General features: G+C 42.4%; 1 protein-coding gene across 1 annotated transcript; it reads left to right on the top strand.

Annotated features, from left to right (window-relative positions):
• Positions 1-689: 689 nt before the first annotated feature.
• ints2 (integrator complex subunit 2) lies at positions 690-19,959 on the top strand. Its single transcript, XM_079171259.1, has 25 exons — positions 690-898; positions 1,636-1,944; positions 2,051-2,189; positions 2,824-2,926; positions 3,180-3,293; positions 4,365-4,495; positions 6,336-6,506; positions 7,467-7,687; positions 7,873-7,998; positions 8,214-8,285; positions 9,055-9,169; positions 9,641-9,709; positions 10,732-10,866; positions 10,977-11,153; positions 11,561-11,675; positions 12,429-12,533; positions 12,844-13,008; positions 13,727-13,928; positions 15,268-15,393; positions 15,670-15,871; positions 16,074-16,358; positions 17,746-17,853; positions 18,064-18,169; positions 18,530-18,706; positions 19,387-19,959. The coding sequence occupies exons 2-25, from the start codon at positions 1,652-1,654 to the stop codon at positions 19,566-19,568; spliced, it is 3,639 nt and encodes a 1,212-aa protein (XP_079027385.1). The 5' UTR covers positions 690-898; positions 1,636-1,651; the 3' UTR covers positions 19,569-19,959.
• The last annotated feature ends 6,574 nt before the right edge of the window (positions 19,960-26,533 follow it).

Here is a 26,533-nt window from a genome sequence, read left to right as displayed (position 1 = left end):
TGCTCTGCTTTCCTTCATCCCTAAGCAACTGCTGTCAATGTGCCCTTGAAAATGTAGTGTAATTTACAGTCACAGTGACTGGCCGGTAAAACTCTACACAATGTAAGAGAGAAATGTAATCAGACAGAGGTAATTGTTTGGCCTCATGTAACTGTAAAACATATGCCACGTCACATTATAAGATATTATAATTAAGAAAGGGTACTTAAATACAACACACTCTCAATGACCTTTGAATGCTATTATAATATATTAATATCTGCACCGTAACCAGATATGGATATCGGGTCTGTCAGCGACAAGAGCTTGGGGAAAAGATAACACACCAGCGGGTATCCACATTGTCTTATTTTCCATGTGTTATTTATGGTGCAGAAATTAATCTTCACACGTCACCAGCAAGAGGTCTGTTTGCATTATTCAAAGAGCCGAACAACTGAAACTTTCTACTGGAGCCACGGTTTTGTTGTGCATGTGAAATAAGTTGTTCTATTACACTCGTGTAATGTGTCAACATTGCCCAGCCCATGTTGATCGCACCACCGCCTGCAGTCAGGGCATCGCCGGGAGTGTTGTAACGTTACTGCCTCCAGTCAGTGCTGTCAGTCAGTGCTGCTCCACAGTGCCCATTCGACCGGCTCCCTCACTGTCACACTGACATAGTAATCACTGTAGCTACAGATGAGATACAAGTGGATATGCGGAAACCATAATAGACTGAGCATTGCAAAAACAAATACATTTCCATAAAGCTACCGGAACAGCTAGGACGAGCTTCTCTCTCACTCATTGGCTTTGGACTCCCAATAACATTAGAGGCTGACGGTACACAACAGAGCCCGAGGTCTGGAGGCCTCTGTGGTGAAATTTAGTTCTAAGTATCATCCTAAGAATTGAGGTAAGATGATTATTGTTGTATTTACGTTGAATGTTTACACGGCAGAGACGGACCAGACAGCACATGCGAGTATTATCGTATGACCAGTTAGCCTAGCCTAGCCTAGCTGCTAGCTGGCTAGTAGCATGCGCCGCTCAAACAGCAGCTGATAAGTGAATGAGTGTTAGCTACTGCCGGTTAGCTGTTAGCTTAACAGTTGGAGTTGGCTGTATCTTACGATATTGCTTCTGCTTTTGAACGCGTCTAAGTGCTACGCATGAATCGGAATAATGTGTTGACTTGGGGTGGGAAGATTTCTCGTAAGTTATTGTGTTACCTGCCCAGTAGTAGTTAGCATTAACATTAGCGTTAGTTAGCCGCAATAGCCAGCCTTCACTTCGTTTTGTTAGCAACGTTATAATTATATGAACAACCTTTACATTATGTAGCATATTAATAACCAAAACTATGGGAACATGAGCTAACTTGACATTACGTAAGACTCAGATATTTATGAACGTTAGTGAAATGAGAAATGAATGCATTGGCAGTTTGGCACTAACAAAGTTAACTCAGCTTCTTCTGTCAGCTGAACTCTTGAGTTGTTTAGAGTCTATGTAGTGTTTGCTAAACCATGCTATCGGTGCATCTGCTCATACCACTCAAGATTCCCGGACTAGAAGACTGTCTACTTTATTTGCTTCCTATGCCATCAGATGCCGTCCTCTTAAATTGTCTGCTTCGCCTGTCCCATCCAGGCTAAGTTGCAGAGACATGGCAAACAGTGCAGGGCTGCAGTTTGTCAGCTCTTATGCCTTTGAAGCCATGCAGAAGGTGGATGTGGGTCGGCTGGCTGCCCTGAGTGACCCTGAGCTGAGGCTGCTGCTGCCCTGCCTGGTGAGGATGGCTCTGTGTGCCCCAGCTGATCAGAGCCAGTCCTGGGCACAAGACAAGAAGCTCATCCTCCGCCTGCTCTCCGGGGTGGAAGCTGTCAACTCCATCGTAGCGCTTTTGTCTGTGGACTTTCACGCCTTGGAGCAGGACGCACGAAAAGAGCAGCAGCTCAGGTATATCTGACATACACCTGGTGACATGAGTATTACTACAGTCTCTTCATTAAAAAAAGTCAATACAGCTGTCCAACTGTACACAATGTGCTGTCTTTTCCGCCAGGCACAAGGCAGGCGGCTCGAATGGAGAAAGCATCCTGGTGTCACAGCTACAGCACGGCCTGACCCTGGAGTTTGAACACAGTGATCCTCTCAGGAGACTCCGTCTAACCCTCAGTGAACTGTTGGCTATTATGAATAAGGTACGGTATAAGGTGTCCCCACACGGTTCAGTAAATCAAAGGACATTGAAAACATCAGTGAAGTTAGCTTGAATGGTAAAAAACAAAATGGTTAATGTATTTTTCTTATGAAGTGAATACCAAAACCATGTTAACAAAAGTCAAAGATATGTGCAAAAGGATGTTAACCATTGTTTTTAAAGCTAGTCCTGGCATGCACTGATGAGAGGTTACCAAGACGCTGCAGAAATGGGGCAAGTTTCAGCGGCCCGTCTGAGCTGTTGCTTTTTGTATAGTATAGAGATGTAGAGACATCTTTCATGCCTGAATATAGAGAGACAGAGTTGTCTAAATATAAGGAAATTAAAGCACGAATGATTTAGTACAAAATACTGAATGATTGAAGATCGACTACTTGTTGAGATGGGTCTTGGATGAAAGGAGCAGGATTGCACAGCTTCCTTTACTTGTTCATCAAAGCTTACGTTTGCATCTGAAATGATTCCCAAATTTCTGGCAGCTGCTTTCACACTGACTGACAAATTATATGTTTCTTTGTACTGCTGTTGCCCTTCAACACTTGCTTCTTCATCTAATAGGATGACTCGGGATGATTGATCCACACCATGTTTCTCATTCCCTTGTTGTTTCTCAGGTGGTAGACTCAAATGGAGAGTTTTTCTTAAAGTCCTCTGAACTATTTGAAAGCCCCGTTTACTTGGACGAGGTCGCTGATGTCCTCTGCATTTTACAAGCAGGTACCCGACTCCTTTTTATCTTCTTTGTAGTTTTACCTTTAAATGTGCTGTGGAAGTGGGATGGTGCTGAATATAATGGCTTCTGTACACACATACATATATCTATCTATATAAGCAAACATTAGCTGCATCATTAGCTGTATATTAGCAAAACTACCTAATGGTGAAGCCAGCCTGAAATGATCCCACCTCAGTGATTTTTGTCCTCTGCAGTTGACAAATGAATGTGTTTATTTTGTTTTCCTTTTCTTAGAGCTGCCTTCCTTGCTCCCCATTGTGGACGTGGCAGAGGCTTTGCTGCATGTCCGCAATGGAGACTGGTTTCTGTGTCTGTTGGTTGCCAACGTCCCTGACAGCTTCAATGAAGGTGCAGTAAATCATCTGTCTCGCAACACTGCACATGCTTTCTGCTGATAATGTTGAGGTAGAGTGTCTGTTTAATTGCCAGTACGAGCTTCATATGGCTAGTGAGTGCTCCTACTGAGGCAGAAATCCGGCTTTACTTCACGTTACCTTTTGAAGCGTTCTGTGATAGCTTCATTATAGTTATAGGCAGATCACTATTGAGTTGCCATCACGTTTTCTTTCCCAGTTTATCTGTTTCCCCTCTAATTCCAGGCATGCCACTGGTCCAAGGGTGTGTGTGTCTTTGTCTTTGATTGATGGACATTATTGTCTTGCTCTGTGCTGTGTGTGTGCGCGCGCTTTGACAGACTCCTTATAAGAAAACGCCCGCCGTCTCCGGTGCTTCCTTAACACAAAGAGGGTCAGATCTAAGTCAGTAGCTTTTGTGTGCACTACATAGCAGTCAACATCCCTTTGGCTCCGTTACAGGAAACAACTTTGTTTCACTGAATTGAAAGTGAAATGAATTGATCTCGGGGTGAAGTGTGGGAAATGGCTCTGTCTACAAGCATCAATGTTTGTCATGTTGAACAAGAGCTGGTTACCCGGCCTAACTGCACTGACTCCTCTGTGGCATATGCCATCATCTAGAAGTGGCAGAGATGGGAACTAATATCACTTCAGTGCATGCCATAGTCCCAACCAACCATGAACGGTTTGCCTTTAAACTGTCAGCTGTGGGGAAAGTACAATGAGAAATGAGATGTAAGATAAGGCTCTGGCAATGCTGTCTTGGGATGATTGTTAAATCTTATTTACAGACAAATAAATGAGTCATGATTCTACAGTTCGGGGTATTTATGGAGGAACATGACTTGGCCATTGGAGAAATGAAACAGTCTTACTGCCTTTTTAAGCAAGGATTATAAAGCAAACATAACATTATCATGTATTGATTGTAATGGGACAACTCAGTAAGCATGTTGTTAATGGGAGTATCAAAATGTAAGAATTCAGGAAACTCTAACTTATGTTGTTTTTAAGGGTGATCTATGCTGCTTGTTTCCTTAAATGTGCATGTGTGTCTTTGCAGTTTGTCGAGGTTTGATAAAGAATGGAGAGCGTCAGGATGAGGAGAGCGTGGGTGGTCGACGCAGGACTGAAGCCCTCAGGCAGCTCTGTCAGATGAACCCCTCACAGGCCCTCAACATCAGAGCGATGGTGGTCAGTCACACTATTAATACAATCACAAATGTAACACCAGCGTCCTACTTTCTACATAACCTCCCAAAGCCGATCTAGTTCAGATGAGAGAATCCATCAACGCGGCTGTGTTCTGCTTGAGATGCTTTTGCGCTGCATTTCTCCTGCTATTCTGTTCACATTAATTAGGCATGTGTAAACTAAAAGTAATACTTGTTACATGGTGTTTGTTTAGAATGTTGTCAATTATTTGCAAAAACATGGTCTCATATAAACAGTAAGTATGATCTCGACACAAGTATTTACTGTAACTTGTTTTCATTTCCTTGATTTCGCAGCTTCTCTTTACACCGAAGACATTTGAGTCATTCGAGCCATGCCTCCCCATTTATACCTCCTCGGAAGTGCCACGGTCGTGAATTTTCAAACGCTGAACATAATGGCTTTATAGGGACTATAATTGATATTTTATGATCACATTGTCACAGGTTTCACATTTTTATTTGAAACATTGTTAACAGAGAATTATCACCTAGATCTGCAGCTCCCCGCACCTTTAGAAAGCTTTATAGCAACTTTCAGCCAATAGTTTAGACCCACAACTTTATTGTTACCAACACTACCTGCTCAGCACCAAACAGCAGACACACTCAGTGACCAAAGTGGAGCATTTAGCAGCTAAAGAGACAGATATTTCCCATTATCTTGCTTTTTAGATAGCTAATGGATGCAAACACAACGTCAATGAATGATAATGTTACCAGATGAACTTAAAAAATCATGATCATTTTCCCCAAGTGGCCCAAAAAAAAAAAATCGGTTTAACATAAATAGTGTCATCAACCTGATCTTCTTAATGTTAGAATTTATATATATTCTGTACAATAATTAAGCTGTGTGTTACACAGATTTATTTAAGAATGATTTGCCAACAAATACATGTTGAGTTGTTATGATCTTACACACAAAGACAACTTTTTGACACCAAATAGAGCTGAAACTATGAGTCGATTAAACAATTAGCCAATCGACAGAAAATTAATAGTAATAATGGTTTCAGCAAGACTGTCAATTTGTCTCTGGTTGTAGCATCTTAATTATTATGATTATTTGTCTTTTGAGATAGAAAGCTTAATATAATTGGGTTTTCACCTGTTAGTGGGACAACACAACAAACACGCTGGGCTTCATGAAACTAAGACGAGCATTTGTTACAATTTACTGACATTTCATCGACGAAGCGACTAATTGATTTATCAAGAAAATAATAAGCACATTAATTGAATAGTGATGGGTTCAGTTTAGCCAGAAACATTATGTTCTCTAGTTATTTCACACAAACACGGGTTAGAAAGACTTTTGCCTTCACTGATATATGTTGTGGTACACTTTGTGATACTATCCCTAGAGGGAGAAATTTGTCTTCTTGCCCCCCCCCCCCCACCTCGCTCTCAAGAAGGTTATAGCACGAGGTCAGTTATCGAACGAGGCCCCGAGAGGTAGTAAAAATGTATTGCCTTCCTGAAGAGTGCATCAACAGGACTTATACTCTGCTCAAAACTGTCCCGAGGATGGATTAAAGGGCAGATAACATGCAGGGACACGTGACAAAGGCTGCTGAAGACTGATGGGTATTAGAGCTAAAACCATTCGTCGATCAACAGAAAACTAATCAGCAGCTATTTTAAAAATCAATTAATTATTTGTCATATTTCAAGCAAAAATGCCAAATATGAGCTTTTCTACATACTGAACTCTGAGGAGTCTTTTTTAGTTTTCAACATAAACGTATGCCATCAGAAGCATTTACTAAGAAAGTGATGTAATTGACAGTGTTTTTGTTTCTTCTGTGTATTCCCAGGTCGAGGAGTGTCACCTGCCTGGTCTGGGGGTGGCTCTGACTCTGGACTACAGACCAGATACACCAGATGAGGCAGTCAGTCCGCTAGTCTCTTATGTCAGTGGTCTGCTACTGGGTACCAATAGCAAAGTCCGCACCTGGTTTGGCATGTTCATTCGCAACGGACAACAGGTGAGGGTCCAGGCTTTGTTCTGTACTCCATTAATTGCTGTTTGATTAGGCGCGCACTCACAAACACTCCAGTTTGTACACACCAAACTGGTCGCAGAAGAAGTTTGGTAAGTTAACACCGAGATGATTGCAATGCAGTAAGAGCCACTGAGATCACTTAGTTTCAGCATGTTGAGCAGAGGCAGCAGTGAGCTGACAGGACAAGATGTTGTGCTGTGTTCACGGTGCACGTTACAAGAGTCTCGCCGTGTGAGGGCGGACACCTCATCCGAGTCCGCTGGATGTAATGGTGTTAAGTTAAACTAGTTCATGTTTACATGATTCATGACTTGACTTTGATTAGATAATATGTCCATGTTGTGTGTATGTAGTAGTAGGAGAAGCATCGCCTCAGTCAGGATGAAGCTGAGGCTTTTAATGTGTATGTCATGTAAAAACACATGGACACATTCTCAAACATGTAGGTTTCTCTTTCTATACTTGTGAGGACCCTCCTTGACATAATACATTCTCTTGCCCATTGTGGGACCTTTTTTTCTGTTTTAATTCGCATATCTTGAATTGAATAGTCCTACATTCACGCTAATGTTTAAATCATGACACAAAAATATACATGGCATCATGCATATTTCCATCTGATGGCAGTTCATGGAGACAGAGAGATACTTTTCTAAATCAGCCTTTCACTGCAAATGCTATCATTTGTTTGTTTCTCTTGTGTAGACCATAAGACTCCCTCAGCTCTGTAGAGAAGCCTCTCTGCAGCATTGGGGAAACGTAATGAAACGTTCTGTCCATATTCGGTCTTCGGCCCTCAACAGAAAATGAATTGTTGACAATTTTGTTAACCTGTTATACGTTTGTCATTTATCATTAAACAAGGCCAAACGTTCACTGGTTGGAGCCCAAGTGTAAGTGAGGCGCAGCAGCTAACTGATGTCATTCTCTTTGTGCTGCCAGCGAAAGAGAGAAAGCAGCTCGGTGCTGTGGCAGATGCGCAGACAGCTGCTGCTGGAGCTCGTCGCCATCCTGCCACGCTCACGCAGCACCCACGTGCCCAATGACGGCGGTATGGAAGAGGAGGTCAGCTCAGGCTACTCTGGCCTCCGAGAGGAGCACGTGGTGAAGGCCAGCGCTCTGCTCCGGCTCTACTGTGCCCTCATGGGCATCGCCGGCCTCAGGTAGGTCAAAGAGGACGCAGAGGCTCTCCTGATATTTCATCTGCGATTTGGAAAATCAGGATTTCTAATTTTATATTTTTTTAGATTAGAAATGTCAGTGACAGTCAGTGAGTTTGTTTAAAGTGTTACCTCTAAAACATTGATGTCTTAATGATAGTATTCTATGATATATGATCCCTCTATAGACCCACAGATGAAGAGGCAGAGCAGCTCCTTCAGTTGATGACCAGCCGGCCCCCGGCCACTCCTGCCGGCGTCCGCTTTGTCTCTTTGTCCTTCTGCAAGCTGCTGGCCTTCCCTACGCTGGTCAGGTACACGAAGCTAGACTTATTGAAGTCTTTGTTTTATTCGGCAAACACATAAAAAATCATTAGGTTTGGATCACAAACCCTATTCAATTAACTGTGGTCTTGAGTTTTGATTTTCTGCCAACGTAAGCTGGCAGCCAGAACTCTTCTCTGTAGCTTTTGGAATTGAACGCCTTGTTACATGGAGTGTGAGCATTATTATCTGTGTCTGTGTCCAGCACTCCAGAGCAGGAACAGCTGATGGTCATGTGGCTCAGCTGGATGATCAAAGAGGAGGAATACTTTGAGAGGTATGTCCTACATACATTTTGTACCTATATCTAACCCATTAACACTGAGATTACATAGAGCTCACCTGCTCACCATTTCTCAAAAAGCAGTGTCTTTATTATTTAATAATTGATTGGAAGGTGTCTCTGGGTTTTGCATGCAGTTTGCATTTCAGCAGAAAAAAGGTTTAAATATTCTACCAACTAAAAAAGCTGTTTATGAATCATAAAACACATCTGTGCTCACATCACGACTTCATTCATGATGGAATGGTTCGTTTTACTGAGTAATTTAGTGACTTATAATGCGGCATTAAGCAACTGTAGCATTTTTTGAATACGTTGAGGAAATGATTTGTAGTTGTGACAGACATGCTCATTTTGACGAGGCTCCTTATATTATGTGTTTAACACAAACACCGTCTAATACTTTAAATAGTTTGATCTTGTTAGCATTGTGACGGCGTTGTGTTGCTGCCTTCAGCAAATGTCCTATTATTATGGGATTCATACATTCAGCAAAGCTTTTGTTTGTTAAAATGAAGTTAATATGGCCTGTCCTAACAATGACTTAGAACTGCAGCAGCACATATGAATGCGTGTGTCTTAAGCGACTTTAGGGGCGATGACAGGGATGCGGGCTGATAGGAGGTGGTGTGATGTGTGTGTGGGTTGATGCAACTAGCTTAATGAGTTTAAGATTCTGTCCTGTTACATACAAGATTAACCACAAGTCCAAGTGTCTTTTCTCACTCTCCTCACATGCTTGTGTGTGTCCTCCTCCTTACAGTGCTGCAGGCGTATCCGCTTCTTTTGGAGAGATGCTATTACTGGTTGCCATGTATTTCCATAGCAACCAGCTCAGCTCCATTATTGAGTTGGTGTGCTCTACTTTGGGGATGAAGGTAAGGTGGGAGGTGGGAGGGAGGCAGTGATCAATACATCAGTCTGGCTGACCAGCTCCTGGCCCGACTCCTCCACTGCAGCAGTGAAGCATAGAGAGACCATATCACTGATGAAAGACTTGCAGCACACACATATCTACCAAAACACTCTATACCCCGTGGCCAATTTGCTGTTTTATTTCTTATTAAGTGCACTATTGTTTCCTGCCTGTGTGCTAAGTAGTTTTCCTGTCTCAGTGTATTTCCACTAAGATGTGTAATGTAATTGGATTTAGAGCCTGTTTGTTTCCCCCCCAAGGGCAATCCTCTCAATTCAATGTTGCGCCTGCCATGTAGAATTCTTCTTATGAAATATGAAAGGAGGGAATTACAAAATACCAGCATTGTTGCCTGCAGGTTGTTTTCACTCACAGAAAACCTACCATTGTTGATGTTACATATATATATATATATATGTTCAACTTTCTACAGATTGCCATCAAGCCCAGCTCTCTCAGCAAGATGAAGACTATCTTCACACAGGAGATCTTCACAGAACAGGTACATAAGTTGCCATCCTTAAATCCTTATGCACATTTTCTTCCTGCTAATTCTAGTGTTCAGTGGTTTATTTGTATGTTTGTGTATGATTTTAGTTCAGAAATTATCGAAACCCCCAAAAAATATTTGCCTTGTTTTAAAGATGAAAAAAAATTGTAACTTATAAAAATGATCCCAGGAAAACTGTTTCACAGATTTCACAAAAAATAAGATAATTAAATAAGAAACTTAGACCGATAATCCTGGCAAAAAATATTCTCCAGCTGCTCTTGCATCTTAATCGCAGGAGAGAAAACAACTAAGGTCCGACTTCGCAAATTGATCACCAGAATTTTTTTAACACTAAACAGCAGTTTTGGGTAAAGGTATAGATACCTCAGTATAACAGCATATATTCATCATATGGTGCAGTAAGTTATGTTTGCTTACACGTATGTTGTTCATGGTTATTGGCGATCAAGAATGTTCACCTTATCATACTCTCAGTAGAAGATTGAAAGGAGGTTGGCAGTGAAGCAGCCAGAAAAAAAATAATTACTTTTAAATTTGTGCGCATTCTCACTAAAATGTGACATTGAACTGTACAGAATTTGTAGCTGTGCTTTGTATACAGGACTGTCTCAGAAAATTAGAATATTGTGATAAAGTTCTTTATTTTGTGTAATGCAATTAAAAAAACAAAAAATGTCATGCATTCTGGATTCATTACAAATCAACTGAAATATTGCAAGCCTTTTATTCTTTTAATATTGCTGATTATGGCTTACAGCTTAAGAAAACTCAAATATCCTATCTCTAAATATTAGAATATCATGAAAAAGTATACTAGTAGGGTATTCAACTAATCACTTGAATCGTCTAATTAACTCGAAACACCTGCAAGGGTTTCCTGAGCCTTGAAAAACACTCAGCTTGGTTCAGTAAACTAAATCACACGTATGGGGATTATCACAATATTCTAATTTTCTGAGACAGTCCTGTATGTTATATTTATAACTTGTTTTTCTATTTCTGGTGTTCAGGTGGTTACAGCACATGCGGTGAGGGTCGCAGTGACCAACAACTTAAGTGCCAACATCACAGGATTCCTCCCAATTCACTGTATCTACCAGCTGCTCCGGAGCAGAGCCTTCACCAAGCACAAAGTGTCCATCAAGGTAGGAAATGAGCGCTCGATGGCTCAATGACGGGTAGATGTCTATTTTTATTTGTCTTTTTTTTTTAATGAATTTTGCCATCCGGTGCTGTCCTTGTGTGCGTCTTCCAGGATTGGATCTATCGCCAGCTCTGTGAGACAACCACCCCCATGCACACGCAACTGATTCCCCTCATCGACGCCTATATCAACTCCATCCTCACTCCAGCATCCAAGGCCAACCCAGAGGCCACCAACCAGCCCATCACTGAGCAGGAGATCCTCAATGTCTTCCAGAGCTCTGCTGGGGTGAGTCTGCCTCAGGGATTCACGGAAACTGCAAAAACCTGAAACTAAAAGTTTTTTTTCTTTCAGTGGTGTGTTCTTAATACTTCATATGCTAATTTGATGATATCTGACAGTGTGTGTTTAGTATTAGAACATTTGCCTTGACCATAATTACTGGAGTTTGTTCCTTCTCTTCAGTGGCTCTTTAAAGAATATTGCCTTTATTATCAGATTTATTCTTGTCTTTAAAACTCTTTTGTATTTTAAAAACAAGTCTTGCTTGTTGCTCCAAGCCTTCCAGGGTTTTATATCGCAGATTAATTGTTTTGAATGTATCCATCACTCCTTCACTGACGATGCAGAGCCCTGCTTTGCTGCCCGTCCCTCACCTGTTGCTGTTGTTTTGCTTCTCTTTTGCTGTTGCTTAGCAAGGGGAGGGGAGTCGAGGAGGACGGCAGCGCTACTCCATCACCACCCGACTCCTCATCCTCTACTACATCCTGTCTTATGAGGAGAACCTGTTAGCGAGCACCAAACAACTGGGTATGTACGAGACAATAACCGTGTCCCATATACCACTGCACTGTGCCAGACTTCCCTCTGGGCTGTCGGCTCACTTCCTTTCCATTTCTTATTTTCTCCTCTTCTGCCTGTCTAAAGTGCATCCATTGTCATCTCCTCCAATGAAGGAGGCATTGTATGTGGGATAGAGGGAATTTGTCAGGCAGTGAGAGGAGAAAGTCAGCTTTTGTCCTCTGTTAAATTGTAGGAGATGCTCTCACTCTGGATGTGCAGTCATTCATCCTTTTCTCTCTTGGCACTGAATGTTGGCCGCTTCATAGAGAATAAATGGATGGCTGACAAAGAGCCAAGTACAATGGCTGCGGGAACTGAGCTAACTCGGACAGCTGTAGGTTAGATTGAGCATTAGCAGTTAGCCTAGTCAGTGTTTATTCTCTCCCATGACGAGCGCTCCTCTTGCCCTTCATTAGGCCAGATTTATGTGAGAGTTTATGCCCATCTCTTTAATTGCTGTGTTTACCCAAGTGCTCCCGCAGCCTTCAAGGAAGGAGTAATGAAGCCCATCAGCAGTGGTAATGAACCCACGTCAATGAAAAATCACCTCCGCTCCTCTTAACGCATCGGCACAGTGGCTCTGGCGTCCTTACACTGCCAAATAAAACACTTATGCTCCATCTTGTCCTTTTCTTGCTTTATGTTATCAAACTCTCTATTTCCTGTCTTATAGTTTCTTTGCTTCACTCAACATTTTCCTCTTCTTTTTTCTTTTTTAAGCCCTGATGCAGAAGAAGCCAAAGTCGTACTCAGCAGCTTTGATGGACCAGATCCCCATTAAGTACTTGGTTACACAGGCCCAGGGACTGCAGCAGGAGCTAGGGGGTGAGACATGGACTTCAATCCACATTTTATTTTACTATTATAGTATTGCAAAAGGAGCACACTGGTTACAAACCTAGATTGCAGGGATAACCCTGCGGAAAAGCATCCCGTTTGTTTGTCTTACTCTCAACTGTAATTGCTGTGTTTTGTGGGAAGTGATAAAGATTGTGAACGATCATCCCTTGTTGGAAACAAATAAGAATTTTATGTTTGGAAATAAATGGAAAAACACCCAAGAAAGTGAATTACACCAAAATATTGTGGGTTATAGACTTACAAATAACCCATCTATCTCTTTCCCTGTTCCCAGGTCTGCACTCTTCCCTGCTGAGGCTGCTGGCCACCAACTACCCCCATCTATGTCTAGTGGAGGACTGGGTGTGTGAAGAGGAGGTGACTGGTACCCTGCCCCTGCTGAGGAAGATGATGCTCCCCAGCAACACCTGCAGATACACTGAGAGCCAGCTCCACCAGGGTGAGGAGGATGGGAATCAGGGATGAAAGAAATAGGGTTCAGGCTGGTAGTTCTCAGCCCCCATGCCTTTGCTAAAATTGACCTTGCATAAGGTCAATAAAAACAAATATTTTTGGGGGATTATAGATGCAATTCAAATGTAAACTGAGATTGAAAAGAGAATGCTCAGAGTAAAGGCGGTCAAAGAGCAGTAATGGTAACCAAGGAGCCAGGGTTGTGTAGGTAAGAGAGCAGTGTTTGAGTGGAACAGTGAAGAGACACTTAATATTGTGTAATGCATTTACAGGTGCAAGCCATTATCAAACTGAGATCTTATCTCAATAGTTAATCCTTCCAGGTTTAGAGGATTATGCTGTAATTGGTTTTTCTTTGAGAGATCCTTGACAAAATGCAAACGTGTGACGGATAATCGGTTTCACACCATTATGCAGGTTAATGTGTGTGTGTGTGTGTATATGTATACCTTTACAAATTTATATTTTATGTTATTATGCAACCATGCCCAACTGTGTATTGACACTTTCTTTATAGATTAAGGTTTAAGGTTAGCATTGCTGTAATTTAATGTTATTCTCACCACCATTAAGTCTAAAGAAAATGTATTTTCCAGATGTTGTAACTGTCTATTTGTTACTCCAGAAGTTTCCTTTTTCAGTTAATGTCAGTGTGCACATTTGGTTCAAATTTGAAGATTAATTGAGCTGTCATCCCCCCCCAGCCTTCCAGAAGTTACCATCCAGCAGTCCCAGGCTGATGCGGATCCTGGAGCATTTAACGTTGCTGTCACCTGGAGACCTGATCCCTTATGCGGAGGCCCTCACTGCCAGCATGGCTCTGCTGCTGGAGCCCGCTGTGCCCCGCCGAATACTGCAGACACTTAACAAGCTCTGGATGGGCCTCAACACTGTGATGCCCCGCAGGTACATGTTCTGGACACCATTCAATGTTGTGTCAAAGGATAGAAAAGGCTACAGTGACAGCCTCAAGTGAGATTACCACTGAATGTCACATGGGAATAATACATCGTGGTAATTGGAAATTAAATTAGTTTACCTTCAATTTTACATCAGATCCATATAATTGATATAACAAGTGGATATAGTTGTTCTACCTTGAGGCCTCACATTAGTGTTATCACTTGAGTATTGGGGCTCAAAATCAATAATATACCAAATTAGTATCTTGTCTTCATACATTAGCATTTGAGATATTTTGCTGAATGTAAGAAGAAAAAAAAGCAAACAAAAATCTAAATATCCAATCCATGAATTAAGTGATACTTGTGCCTGCTGGTTAGATTTTTAATTGTATGTATTTTCAGTTAAAGGTTAACAGTAGCGCTTGACTTGGTGGCATCTCTCCCAAGGCTGTAAAGTTGCTGTGAGACTAGGTAAATGGATTAAAGGGGAGACCTGTGGAACAAGAGTTGTTGCCCTTCACCCGAGGCTGCTCGCTCACTGATTATTGTGTGAATAGATCAGAGGTATTGAGCCAAACAACTCTGTCAGCCTGAGCAAACTCTCTGGACAGAAAAGGGCGACCCTCACTCTGCCCCGGGGCCCACAGAAGCACAGTTACCAAAGCTCTGAGCAGACGTCCTATCGATCCAAAAGTGTTCCGTGAGCAGAAGAGCTCAGGGCAAGAAAACTGAGGGAGACTCTCCATGAGGGAGATGTAAGGGAGTGTTGCCCCCTCCACTCTTCTCTTCCTCACTCCCTCTCATAGTATTGAATGTTGCAGAGGGCTGGGCTCTGATTTACCCAGCAGGAAAGGAGCAGTGTCAAATTTCACACAGATCCACTGATATATGCCAATGCGGCAAGCTGCAGGAAGGCTTGGCGTTCACATCGTACCCTGCTGTTCATAGTTTAGCATCAGTCTGATAAGAGAGATTGAGGGTGAAAAGCTGCCACAGACTAATTTGTGAGTAACTGAATCAAACCCCTACTGAAGTGAGTCTCATATTTTAGAAGCATCAAAATAGAATAAATCTATTGGGGGAAAAAACGTTGACAGTTTATGATTAGTTAATCTGGATAAGTACGATATTTTGTCAACCAGCAATTTACGATCATCTTTTAAAAATTGCAATAATGTCTCTTTATGAGCTGTCACTCTTTTCAAATGTTAGACTTAACCAATCTTTGACATCTCAATTTGAAATGAAATCCTTTGTTATTCCAAGCGCTGGGCAAAAAAAAAAAAAAGCAGCAAACGAGTGATAAGGGGGAAAAGTGTAAACTGGTGTCTGTGTTGCAGGTTGTGGGTGATGACGGTAAACGCCCTCCAACTTTCAGCTAAGCTGCTCAGGCAGCAGCAATACACGCAGAACGACCTGATGGTGGACCCTCTCATTGTGCTGCGCTGTGATCAACGGGTGTACAGGTAACTACGGGACATATTCTAAAGGGCCGTACATGGACACACGCAGCACATGGAGGCACTTCTGTGTATGCTACATTGGATGTCTGCATACACACAGACCTTAAACTTTAAAATTATGAAGTTTTCTAAATTTTAGCGATCAAATGATTGTAGCTGTATGTCGGTCTACTAAGACAAATGGAATTGACAAAGGTAGTGTTTTTTTACTTTTTATTAAAAAAACACTTTCAGTACAAATAAAATTGCAGGTTCAATTCTAAACATTTGTTTTGCAAGGTGTCCTCCTTTGATGGACATCGTGCTTCACATGCTGAATGGCTACCTGCTGGCCTCGAAAGCCTACCTACACTGCCACCTGAAGGAGACGGCTGACTTTGATCGGCAGAGCCAGACGGTCTCAAACCTGGGCGTGCCCGGACAGCCAGACACACCCGAGGTCACCAGGGAGGAGCTGAAAAACGCCCTTCTAGCTGCGCAGGTATTTCAACCAGCAACTGACACACAGACGCACTTTGTCTCTCTCACATACTCAGACTTCACTTTTTCATAATCTCATGTCGTGGGGTTTTTGTGAAGCATGGTGCAGAAATAATATGGCATGAAATTGCACCGAACAAATATGTCAGAGATTATCTTTCACATCTAACCATGGTAACATCTCTTTTCTATTTAAACCTCAGGACAGCGCAGCAGTTCAGATTCTCCTGGAAGTGTGTCTGCCAACCTCCGAAGAGCAGCAGCAGCTGGGGGCCAACACAGAGAGCCTGCTGAGTAGCATTAGGGCCCCCTTGGCAGGGAAATCGAAACAGGGAAGCCTGGGGCCGAGAGCCAGAGGGGGCGTGGAGGACGCCGAGCCAGAGGGAGGCCTATTCAGTGACTTGAGGGAGGTGCAATGTCTCATCTGTTGTCTGCTGCATCAGATGTTCATTGCCGACCCCAACATTGCCAAGCTGGTCCACTTTCAGGTAACGCAATGGGAAGACGATGAAGTGGACTGTACACTTGATGTTTTTTGTTTTACTGTCACAGTCAGAAGGCTGGCAGGTTTACAGAGTCACAAACATAAAAGAGAGAGATATTCCAGAAAAGGTCATGGTTACAGAGAAATAACTCAACATTTATAATAGATCAGACAAATACCTATTCACTGGAAACTTCTGCTCTGCCGTGAAGGAACTCAAAAGAGAAAGCAAACAGGGCACGGCTCAAAATATTTAAATCAGTTATGGTATCGATTGCATTGTATGGCAGTGAGATATGGGGTCCCTTACTACAAAATGGTTGGACAACAATTCAGTTGAAACCCTGCATGCAGAGCTCTGCAAAAGTATTCTCTCGGTGCAAAGAAAACCCGAAACCCTTTAGGCCAGAATACTGGGGCACAATACAGACTGAGTGACCACAGTCTGTCAGTAGAGACAGGCTGTGCTGTCATTGTGATGAGGGAGCTGTAGAGACAGAATTACACTTTCTAACACAATGTCCCAACTACAGAAGTATCAGGGAGGAATTCTTCCCAACATTTGAAGAGAATTGCCCCGATTTCCAAAGTCTGGCAGAAAGGAAGAAATTACCCCTCAGAAGAAAGACTGTGCAGTGTTTGCTGCTAAATATGTCAGTTCCTTCCACAACAAAAGAGGCGTACAAAAGTACCAGATTATTTTCCATTTTATTCTATTATATAAAATTGTTGTTCACGAGTTTGTTCTCGCTCCGTTTTATTTTGCTTTTGTTGATGTTATTCACTGTATTTCATAATTGTGCTTTGGCAGCACGTCAGACGTCATGCCGTTAAAGCCAATTGAAATGAATTGATAATTGAGTGTTGTGACAGGGCTGAATCAGAAGCTAACAGGGGGCACGTGTTGTTCAGGCTCTTTCTTCTCACATTACTGCATGCTTAGATTTTCTTGCTCCCCTCCAAATGTTTGCCGTTGGAAATGAATGTGATCATGCAAATACCCTTTGTGTGAGTCGTTGAGTGGATTGTGCCACATTTACTGAAAATACCTCCGAGTCATGTTGACCCCATTAGTCATCACATTCTGCCATGGCATTAGTGGTAAGTGACTGCAGCACTCCCAAAAGTAGCAGACAGCCATACTTGATTGGAACTTCATCAATCCAATCCCCCTCTGTCACTCTAATCCACCCACCCACCAATCCAACCCACACTGCCGAGCAGAAGCTGCTGTGTGCATTTGTATTTACACACACATGTTCCATTTTAAACGTACTTGTGTGCTCAAATGATTACTTGATTGAATCTACTGTGTATTCCTTATCCCTCCTTTCTTCGTTCTAAGATTTATATTTGCTGCTTCCTCCGTCTTCTGTGCCTCTCTCTGTCAGGGTTACCCTCAAGCTCTGCTGCCTCTAACTGTGGCAGGCATCCCCTCCATCCATATCTGTCTGGACTTCATCCCAGAGCTGCTGGCCCAGCCCCAGCTGGAAAAGCAGGTGAGCCCTCCCCTCCCTTCCCCTCTCATCTCCCCTCTTTTTCCTGGCTTTGAATCGTTGCTGGCCGTGGGCTTGTGCCAGAGCCTCTCTTACACATACACGTTTAGTTTTTTTTAAAGCCGCTCTATTGGGTGCTCTCTGTTTGCATATTTGCTCCATAAATATGAGGTGAAAAATGTGTAGCGGTTCTGAACCCATGTGTCCACACAGATCTTTGCAATCCAGTTGCTGTCGTACTTGTGCACCCAGTACGCTCTACCCAAGTCTCTCAGTGTGGCCAGGTTGGCCGTCAGTGTCATGGGCACCCTCCTCACAGGTCAGTGAACTGAACTGTTTCTTGTCTTTACATCTCATACATTCATGTTTTTGGCCTCTTTTACTCATCATACTTCTTTTTTTTTTTAATCTACTTTTTCTGCCATCATTGACTTTGCTTCCAGTAGACTCGCTGTATACCGTAACTCGCAGTGCAGTCTGTACACGTTGTATCAGCTGTTGTGATACAGTATGTCTTCATAATTGTATCCCTATATTTGGCTGCCACCATCTGTCCTTCGGCTGTTAGTGCAGCGTCCTCTCTCTCCACTACACAAGTGCACACTGTGTACCAGCCTATTTGCCACTGCATTCGTTGTTCACGCAGTTCTTTTGTGTACCGTGCGTTCTGTCTTTTTAGTGCTGACTCGTGCCAAGCGTTTCTCCTTCTTCATGCCCATCCTGCCGTGCCTGGTGGCCTTCTGCCAGGCCTTCCCTCCGCTCTATGATGACGTCGCAGGTCTGCTAGTACAAGTGGGCCAGGTCTGTGCCTCCGATGTTGCCACCAAAGCCAGGGACGTTGACCCTCTTATCGCGCGTAAGTATAGTTAGTCACTTGGGGTGGGGGGGCTTTTCGTCAGTATACAATTTGTCATTAGGTAATATTGGTTGACCTTTACTATAGCTAACTGGGACCTTTACCGACTCGTGGGGTTAGACCAAATAAAACAGATAAGAATGTCCCGGTTAAAAAAAGGAAACTACTACATAATGTATCAGCTCACTTAACCTAAAGTAGGCCGACATTCCATTTGATAAGCTAATCCAACGCTGATGAATATTTCTTCATTAAGAAAATGCATCCTTGTGTGCCAGATCACATCCAATTATATAAAATAAAGCCTTAATTAGCCTTAAATACTGATCTTGCAGATTGACTCGGGAAACCTAATTATAGATAATGTGTATAAAGCGTGTCGATTTTGAAAAGTGATTATTCAGAGGCTCTGCATGATAACACCACATGGACAGAAAAATTAAGAAGTTATATTGTGCATGTGCCCTGATGTTTACATTTTTGGATGTGGACATGACATATGATGAAGAATATTTCTAGATATTCAGTATGTACATACTAGGAACTGCAAACTAATCTGTACTGTAGATCAGTCTGAATCATACAAATGTAATGAGGACATATGACAGAGTATAGTATAAATGATCTAACAGTGTTTAAGTCGTAACATTAATAAGAAGTTTGTCATGTTCCTGCCTCAGGCCTGCAGTATCTGAAGGAGAAGCCTCAGGGGGGTGCGGCTCCAGGAGGAGGTTCCTCCAAGCTGACTTTACCCCAGAGGACAGCAGAGGAACATGGCGGAGCTGACCCTGATGTCCAGCTCTGCTACTGTGTAGAGGCCACGTTCATGGACATAATTAGCTCCACCCTTCATGGACTATAGACACACGTCTTCTCGAGGAAGAGGAGGGGACTGGACTTAAACCAACAACTCCAAACACTGCCTCTGAAAGACATTCGTGTTGCTGAGAGGGCTATTGTCAACACACATTCATTCATCTGGAACACATGGGCCGATGTCCCCTTTGTCACTGGCTTTCAGACAATGTATGATTGTTGTAATGTATATCCAGTTCAGTCTGGACTGAGGAATCAATTCTCCACCATTTGACACCCTGTAAATAAACCATGATTTGCAATTTATTTAGAAATGTATGTTCATGTGCTCTGCCAGTTTGTAGAAAGTTAAATACAAGAAATGTTGAATGGGTTCATTTTATTGACCTTTTTACAGGCATATTTTTCTAAGCTGTGACCTTTTCTCAGCCACTGAAAAATGGAAAATGTTGAAATGGTATGAAGAGTTTTTGTACTGTTTGTTTGTAGTAAAACAAAGAAACCCTTTCATTGACGAGGTTTATTTGGGGCAAAGGGGTCATCATTTTGCATCGTGTATGCATGTGCTGTGTCCATCTATCACTTGGTTGGAAATCTAAATCTCGTCTGGTCTCGTCTCAAACTTCTCGTGTGTTTCCAGACTCAGACGCTCGTGTTTTGGCCTCCCGTTTAGCCTCTTACAGTCTCCGGTCTGGACGAGTTCGTTGGCAGCTCTTGTGTTGACGGTGTACTCGGTTTTCTCTCGCCCGTTCCTGGTTCTCGCGATTTTTGAAAGTTTGTGATACTTGAGATAATTTCGACGTTAGCATTAGCATTAGCTAATGTCACTGCGAACCGGCTTTATTAGACTCGACACGTGTTAAACTCTGAGGAGGAGCGGAAGTGTTAAGTTTACGACCACAAGTCGGTAAAGTACTAAATGTAATTACATTAGACCGTAAACTTGGTCATGAATAAAAAGCCAGTGAAAATGCATCCACACCTGTGGAGGCTAACGAGGAAGAGAGACGCTCCAGTGTCCGGTGAGAGGAGACCAGCGCGTGTAGCGGCTAACGTCAGAAGTCACATTGGAGTTAAAAGGAAAAAAAACTTTAACTTTAACTCCCACTTACTAACTTGAGTTACTAAAGATTTCAGTCGAAGTAAATTTATATAGAGAAAATAAATAGAAGAATCGAGGGCCTATAGAATATATTTCTTAACATGGAGTTATAAAAGCTGTTTCAAAGACTTCGCCCCTTCAAGTGGGAATAAAGTGCAGATGGAGAAATACTGCATACTTTATTTATTTATTTGATATGTTGTGTAAAAGTTTGAAATGCAGTCCAAAACTACTGGAATGATCCAATTAAGTATTGGGTTGTGAAAATTCCCAGAAGGAATCTCGGTGTCCTAATTAAACCTCTATGGCCCTGATTGGGTGCACCTGTGTGGAATAGAGGGGGAAGTCTGCAGATTATTTTAATAATCTGAAGAATATTTTATAGTTTTATGTCCTTCAGAGAATATGAAATTATTCTGATACGTTTTCTTATCTGTGCATGGGGTTCATTTCATTGGCATCAAGTGCAGCCAGTGAGGCCAAGTGAAGTGAGTCATGTGTGACTTCCTGGAGTGGTTTTGTCAGAGGGCAGTCATTGCGGCATGCTCTCTGTAATTCAGAGGATCAGTAGAATTCATTTAGAAGTAGAGCTACATTAGCAAATATATGATTACAGACGGCTCCATATTTTGGAGTAAACTGCTCCACTGGTGATTTCCTGATGCTGCACATTTAAATTCAGTAGATTATTTTTCCGAGTGGTTTCTTTAGGTTGAGTAACAACAATATTGAACGGACACTGTTAAAATCCTTACTCAGGCTTGGTCCTGACTGGGGTCAGTTTTGGACTATATACTTAGCTGGTATGGCCTACAGCCCTGCTAGTGACAGGCATTCACTGGTTTGTCTCATTGTCATATTTAGGAGAGATGGATAGTCTCTGGAAGGAGCTAGAATAGTTTTCACTGTCCGTACATATTCCAGAATCATCTTAAACTTTCAGAGCCTCTGTTCTTATATTTGTGGCCCACGTCGTAAAAGCGTCTTACTATTTTCAATAGCGTTGTGTCTTTGAGTTTAACATTTAATAGCCAGGGTGTATGACAGAGGGTTACTATAACTGAAGCAGACTGTTAACAGACTGTTATAGAGCTTTATTTAGGCGACTGCCTTCTTTATTTTTATACCACTCACTCACTGCACTTATTACCCCACATGTGAATCCATATAACACAGCTGTGCCACTACCATCACATCCTAATACACATATTGAGGTGATTCACCAGAGGGCAGTCTTGCCACACTAAAAACAACAGAGCCTTCCCGACAGACGGCACCATTAATTACATAAACCTTCCAGAGCCACACGTGAAGAACCGAGGCATAGTTCTCAAGCTTTGCACGCATTGTGCTGAAATATAAAACCATCACTGTTACAGAACTTACAGTGTAAGATGGCCTATGATTTACAGTGGTAATAAATAGTAAGATGATGCGAGAAAAATATATTTTACATTAACATTTAAGGTAGTCCCCTGCCTCTATACACAGTAATCCACTCCTGTATGAGCAACCAGAATGATCTTGTACATAAGAATTACCAAGGAATGACATAAATACTGACACAGGAAGACATTCATATTGTAAAGAGGTAATGTTATATACCATGCAGATTGGTAGATAATATGTACTGTGTTTTGTAATCTTTGATGTACAGAGGTGCGAGTGACTTGCATCCACAAAGTCTCCGTCTCTGTGTTGTGGAGGCATTTATGAAGCGCTCTGCAGTAGTTTGTTGTGTTGCTGCGGTTTCCCAACGTTGCGAGAGATGCCTGAAGCAAGTGAGGGGCGAAATCACAGAGCCGTTTAGTTTTCACCGGCAGCACCGCTGTGCCGCCTTCCAAGCACCTAGCGCACGAAAAAACACCACGAGCTCGTTGTGTGATGCCGACAATCGTCAGCTACTTTGGAAAGACCTGCTGATGACATTCATTTTGTAATTAGACACAAGGTCTCATGCTGCAGTCCATTAACGAGTTGATTGCATTCCAACGTATCAAACAGACTGAGCGGATTAAGTCGTGAATGTGAGACAGAACGTTCATCCAGACAATGTAAACAGCAGATCTATCTATAGAGTCAGAGCAGCCTGCAAGTTTTACACTAAAGCCTGGCATCCAGTCACACACACGCAAATCACTAATCAGGAAGTGGCTGTGTGTTCATGTTGGCAAAGGATTCGCTGAATATTCTTTTTTTTTAACAAGAAGCTAAGAGGATCACAGCTAACGAGGAGGCTTTTCATCCCCTTAAAGTCATATTAAAATAAGAATATCATGTCATATCTCTGGCAACAGCTATTTTGTTCACGACATCACACATTGTCTGATTAGAGTCCCAGTCTTCCATGAATGTCTTTGGAGGAAGTGTAAAAGACATTGTACTGATAATGTGCTTAAATATTCTACAGGGACATGAAACATGTCTGTTATGATCAAAAGGCGACTTCATAATTTGTTGTCCTTCATTATGAATGCACTGAATTGTGTTATTTGGTGATCACGGGGGGGGGGGGGGGGGGGGCACTGTGCAGTCTGTGGAGTTTGAACAGAATCTCTTATTTGTGATGTAATCTTTTGCTTTCCCAGGCCTTGCTCTTAAGCCAAGGAAGTGTAAACACTAACCTTATTGGGAGAAAAAACCCAACTGTTTCTCATCAATGCCTCTACCTCTTTAGAAATCTCCCCGTGAGCACCAGAGGGAAGCACTTAAATTGTGTTCCTAATGCACTTAGCGAGGTATACACTACCTCCAGCTTTTCTAATTCACATCACACTCCAGGTCTATTTGCTTCTGTTTACTTGCTAGTAATAAAAGACAGGCTCTTGAGAGGCAGCAGAAAAAAAAATCCCACTTCAGCTTGTTACCAGAGTCATTGAGGTTAGCAGAGCATTTCTTTCCCTGTTGGCCCTCAGTGGCTCCTCAGGTATAATGCAGTAAAACACCCACATACTGCCGTGACTACTGCCAAGCCATCCACAAGGACAGTGTGTGTCTCTTTAGTGCTCTTTTGGTATTTAACTTTTCAAACCTGCTCTTTGAATTTGGAACCAACAATATGGCACCATATATTTGATGATACTTCACCAGATGTCTCATCCCTTTCTTCTCCAAACTGGAAATGGTACCTGCTTAACATCACCATGTTAGCCCCGGAGAGCGTCAGGAGCCTATTTTAATTGTGCTAAGGCAACGACAAACACACAGCGGGAGGTCTAGGGCACACGTATTATTACGTGGGCATCTCCAAGCGCTAGTTTGGTTCATGTATGTGCAGCAGCAAGAAGTGTAAATGGACTGCATTAAGGTGAATGTAGATCAGAGGGTGTGGTGATTAATACATATGCTCTCAGCCAGTCGCATCACTGGCCTCATTGCTGTGGAACGGCTGAACCAATCACAGTGATGCATGACGGCTCAACAAGTGAAGGATTGGCCTTTGGATGAGGCAGAGCAGCACGATGGGAACACACACACATCTGCCGCCAGACGGTGTTAACAGTTAATTAGTACAATTGATGACAGAGGCGCATACTGGAAAAGTAGTTTGTATGATCACATCAATCCTGCTATTCTGTCAGAGTTCTGCTATATTTCAAGATGCAAATGCATACATCATATCTTAAAATGTGACGCAGCAGGGTTTGCCTCGTGATGGATCACAAGAAGAATATGTGACATCTGTGCCACTGCAGAATGTTTTACAGTTAAGTGCCGAGCCGCGTTCCTTACTGTGAGGGATTTACAGTGTTGGAAATCCATTTATCTTAGTTTTAACTTTGTTTAGTTTAGTGTGTGAGGCTTTCTGCTAAATTACTGCGACTCCGTCATCATCGCAGCGCGCAGGTTTTGGTTGCTTAGTAACGGCAGGTGCGACAAGAGCGCAACCTCCCCAGCACCTCGGACTAAGGGGACGAGAGATACGATATCAGATAGAATCGCCTGTTGTATTTGATAGATCGTGCAGACCGCTTTACCACTGTGCCTGCTTACACCACTACTACCAGCGCAAAGTACAAGACGCATGCTTCCCCCTCAACTACTGACTGTGCGCTTCCTCATTTGACGAACACCTCCCACCTGTGCGCCATGCGCCGGAAAGCTGTCTGAGCCTTACTTGAACATGCAGCGGTGCATTGAACTTTTTACTCCTAATAAGTTTTTTTTTACTGCGCATCATCTGAGTATTTGTCCGTCTTTCTCTGGACTTGATTCACGGCCGGATCTGACCTACAGGAAAGCGACACTGACTGCTGCAGCATCGTTCATTTGAACTAAACAAACGTTTATGCGATTACAGCACATATGCCGAGCTGGGTTCGCTTCTCTGAAACAATTGCACGCTGAAAACATTTAACATTATATTTAGAATGGTGCTTTATTGTGCTGTACACAACACGTGTTCTGTATCAGGTTAATCCGTTTGGAGTGAGATAGTAAGAGTCTGGGTCATTTCAGCTAACCTCTGAAGAAATGTATTAATTCATTGATGAGAGTTTAAAACTGAGAACATTTTCAGTATAATTTGAGCTGTACAGTGAATCATAGTCAGGGACATTCTGAGCAGATAACCATCTGCTTCTCAGTAAACCTATTATGGAAACGGTTTTTATCAAATTTGGTTTATGAAATGTGAGAAATGATTTATATAAATAATAGTCTTTTCTTTTCATGATGCAAAGTAATCGGTTCTAAATGTGTATTTTCCTGCTGGGATCCCTGCTCTGCTCCCTATGTGACTTTTGTTTCTGTTCTGCTTGATGTGAAATACTTTACTGAAAAAATATTGATATTTATAGACACAATCCAGGTCAAACAAATATTGATGACCATATGGATATGTTGCTTAAACAAATGCTGAGATTGCAGTCGAGGTTTCTGTGTAGTGTGTGTGTGTGAAGATGTATGCTGGATACAAAATCTAGTTAGAGGTGAAACCACCATCATCCTCATTATGTATCAACGCTTTAAGGCGTTACAAACATGAACAGCTTTGGTTGGAATGCTTGCTGATCTTACAGTGATCACAGACCAGAGGTTGATGATTACTGACTGGTTAATTACCAGCTACATAACCAAGTGAATGAATATTTGTCCTGCTCAGATGAGGTGGTTTTCTCTTTATCTACATTTCCTCGATGTGAAAAGAAAGTTGTTTTGCCTGATCAAAGAACAAGGGGAGACAAGTGAGACGGCGGTTTCTCTCAGATCTCCCCTCCGCCCCGTCCTTTTCAGCTGCGAGGAGCTGACAGAATTGATTACACGTAGCAGGAGCACTTTGTCAGGCCTGGATGCATTTTTCACAATGTGTCACTAGGAACAAAGGGACACTATTAAAGCTTTCGTAACACCCTCTAAAACTTTTGATTTTCCCCTCGGCTGAGCAGGAAAAACGTCAGGAAGACGGCGATTTCAAATTAATTGGCAGCGTGTCAGCGGCGTATTTACATTTTGTTCTTTTAAAGATGCAATTAATTACAAGAGATGAAGAAATCTGCAGAGAGATGAGATGCGTTGCGTTGGTTGCCCCCCCTCTGTCTTCTGCTCTAAGGGAGTGTAGGCAGGCGTGCCAATTAAGCGCAGACTCAAAGAGACCCAAAGCTCGCATGTTTCAGCAGGTAAAAAGGCCCAAATTTAAAGTGCCTGGCAGGAGATGTAACAGACAGAAAGTAGCATGTGGTTTGCATACGTGTGTGCTTCGAGCGACACTAGGAAGATGTAACAAAATGTTCTCTTTCAAGAGTTTTGTAACTCCAGGAAACTATAGCAAATTGGGTGCAGGGAAGGTATAAACTGTAAGTGCAGTATGCAATAAGTGAAGGGCCCCACTTGCTTCTGCTTTTATCATAAAATGAGCTTTTCTTCAATGTATAACTAACAGAACTGAACCAGGGAAATGTGATTTAAGT

The sequence above is a fragment of the Pholis gunnellus genome, assembly GCF_910591455.1.
Source record: "Pholis gunnellus genome assembly, chromosome: 13".
NCBI lineage: Eukaryota > Metazoa > Chordata > Actinopteri > Perciformes > Pholidae > Pholis > Pholis gunnellus.
This window is presented reverse-complemented; position numbering and strand designations above follow the sequence as displayed.

Bases quoted from the DNA above. Each gene is read 5' to 3' on its own strand.
- ints2 (XM_079171259.1), top strand. From the start codon at position 1,652: ATGGCAAACAGTGCAGGGCTGCAGTTTGTCAGCTCTTATGCCTTTGAA. The intron at 3,294-4,364 runs GTGCAGTAAATC...GTGTCTTTGCAG, and splicing joins CCCTGACAGCTTCAATGAAG to TTTGTCGAGGTTTGATAAAG. The intron at 18,170-18,529 runs GTCAGTGAACTG...CTGTCTTTTTAG, and splicing joins CATGGGCACCCTCCTCACAG to TGCTGACTCGTGCCAAGCGT.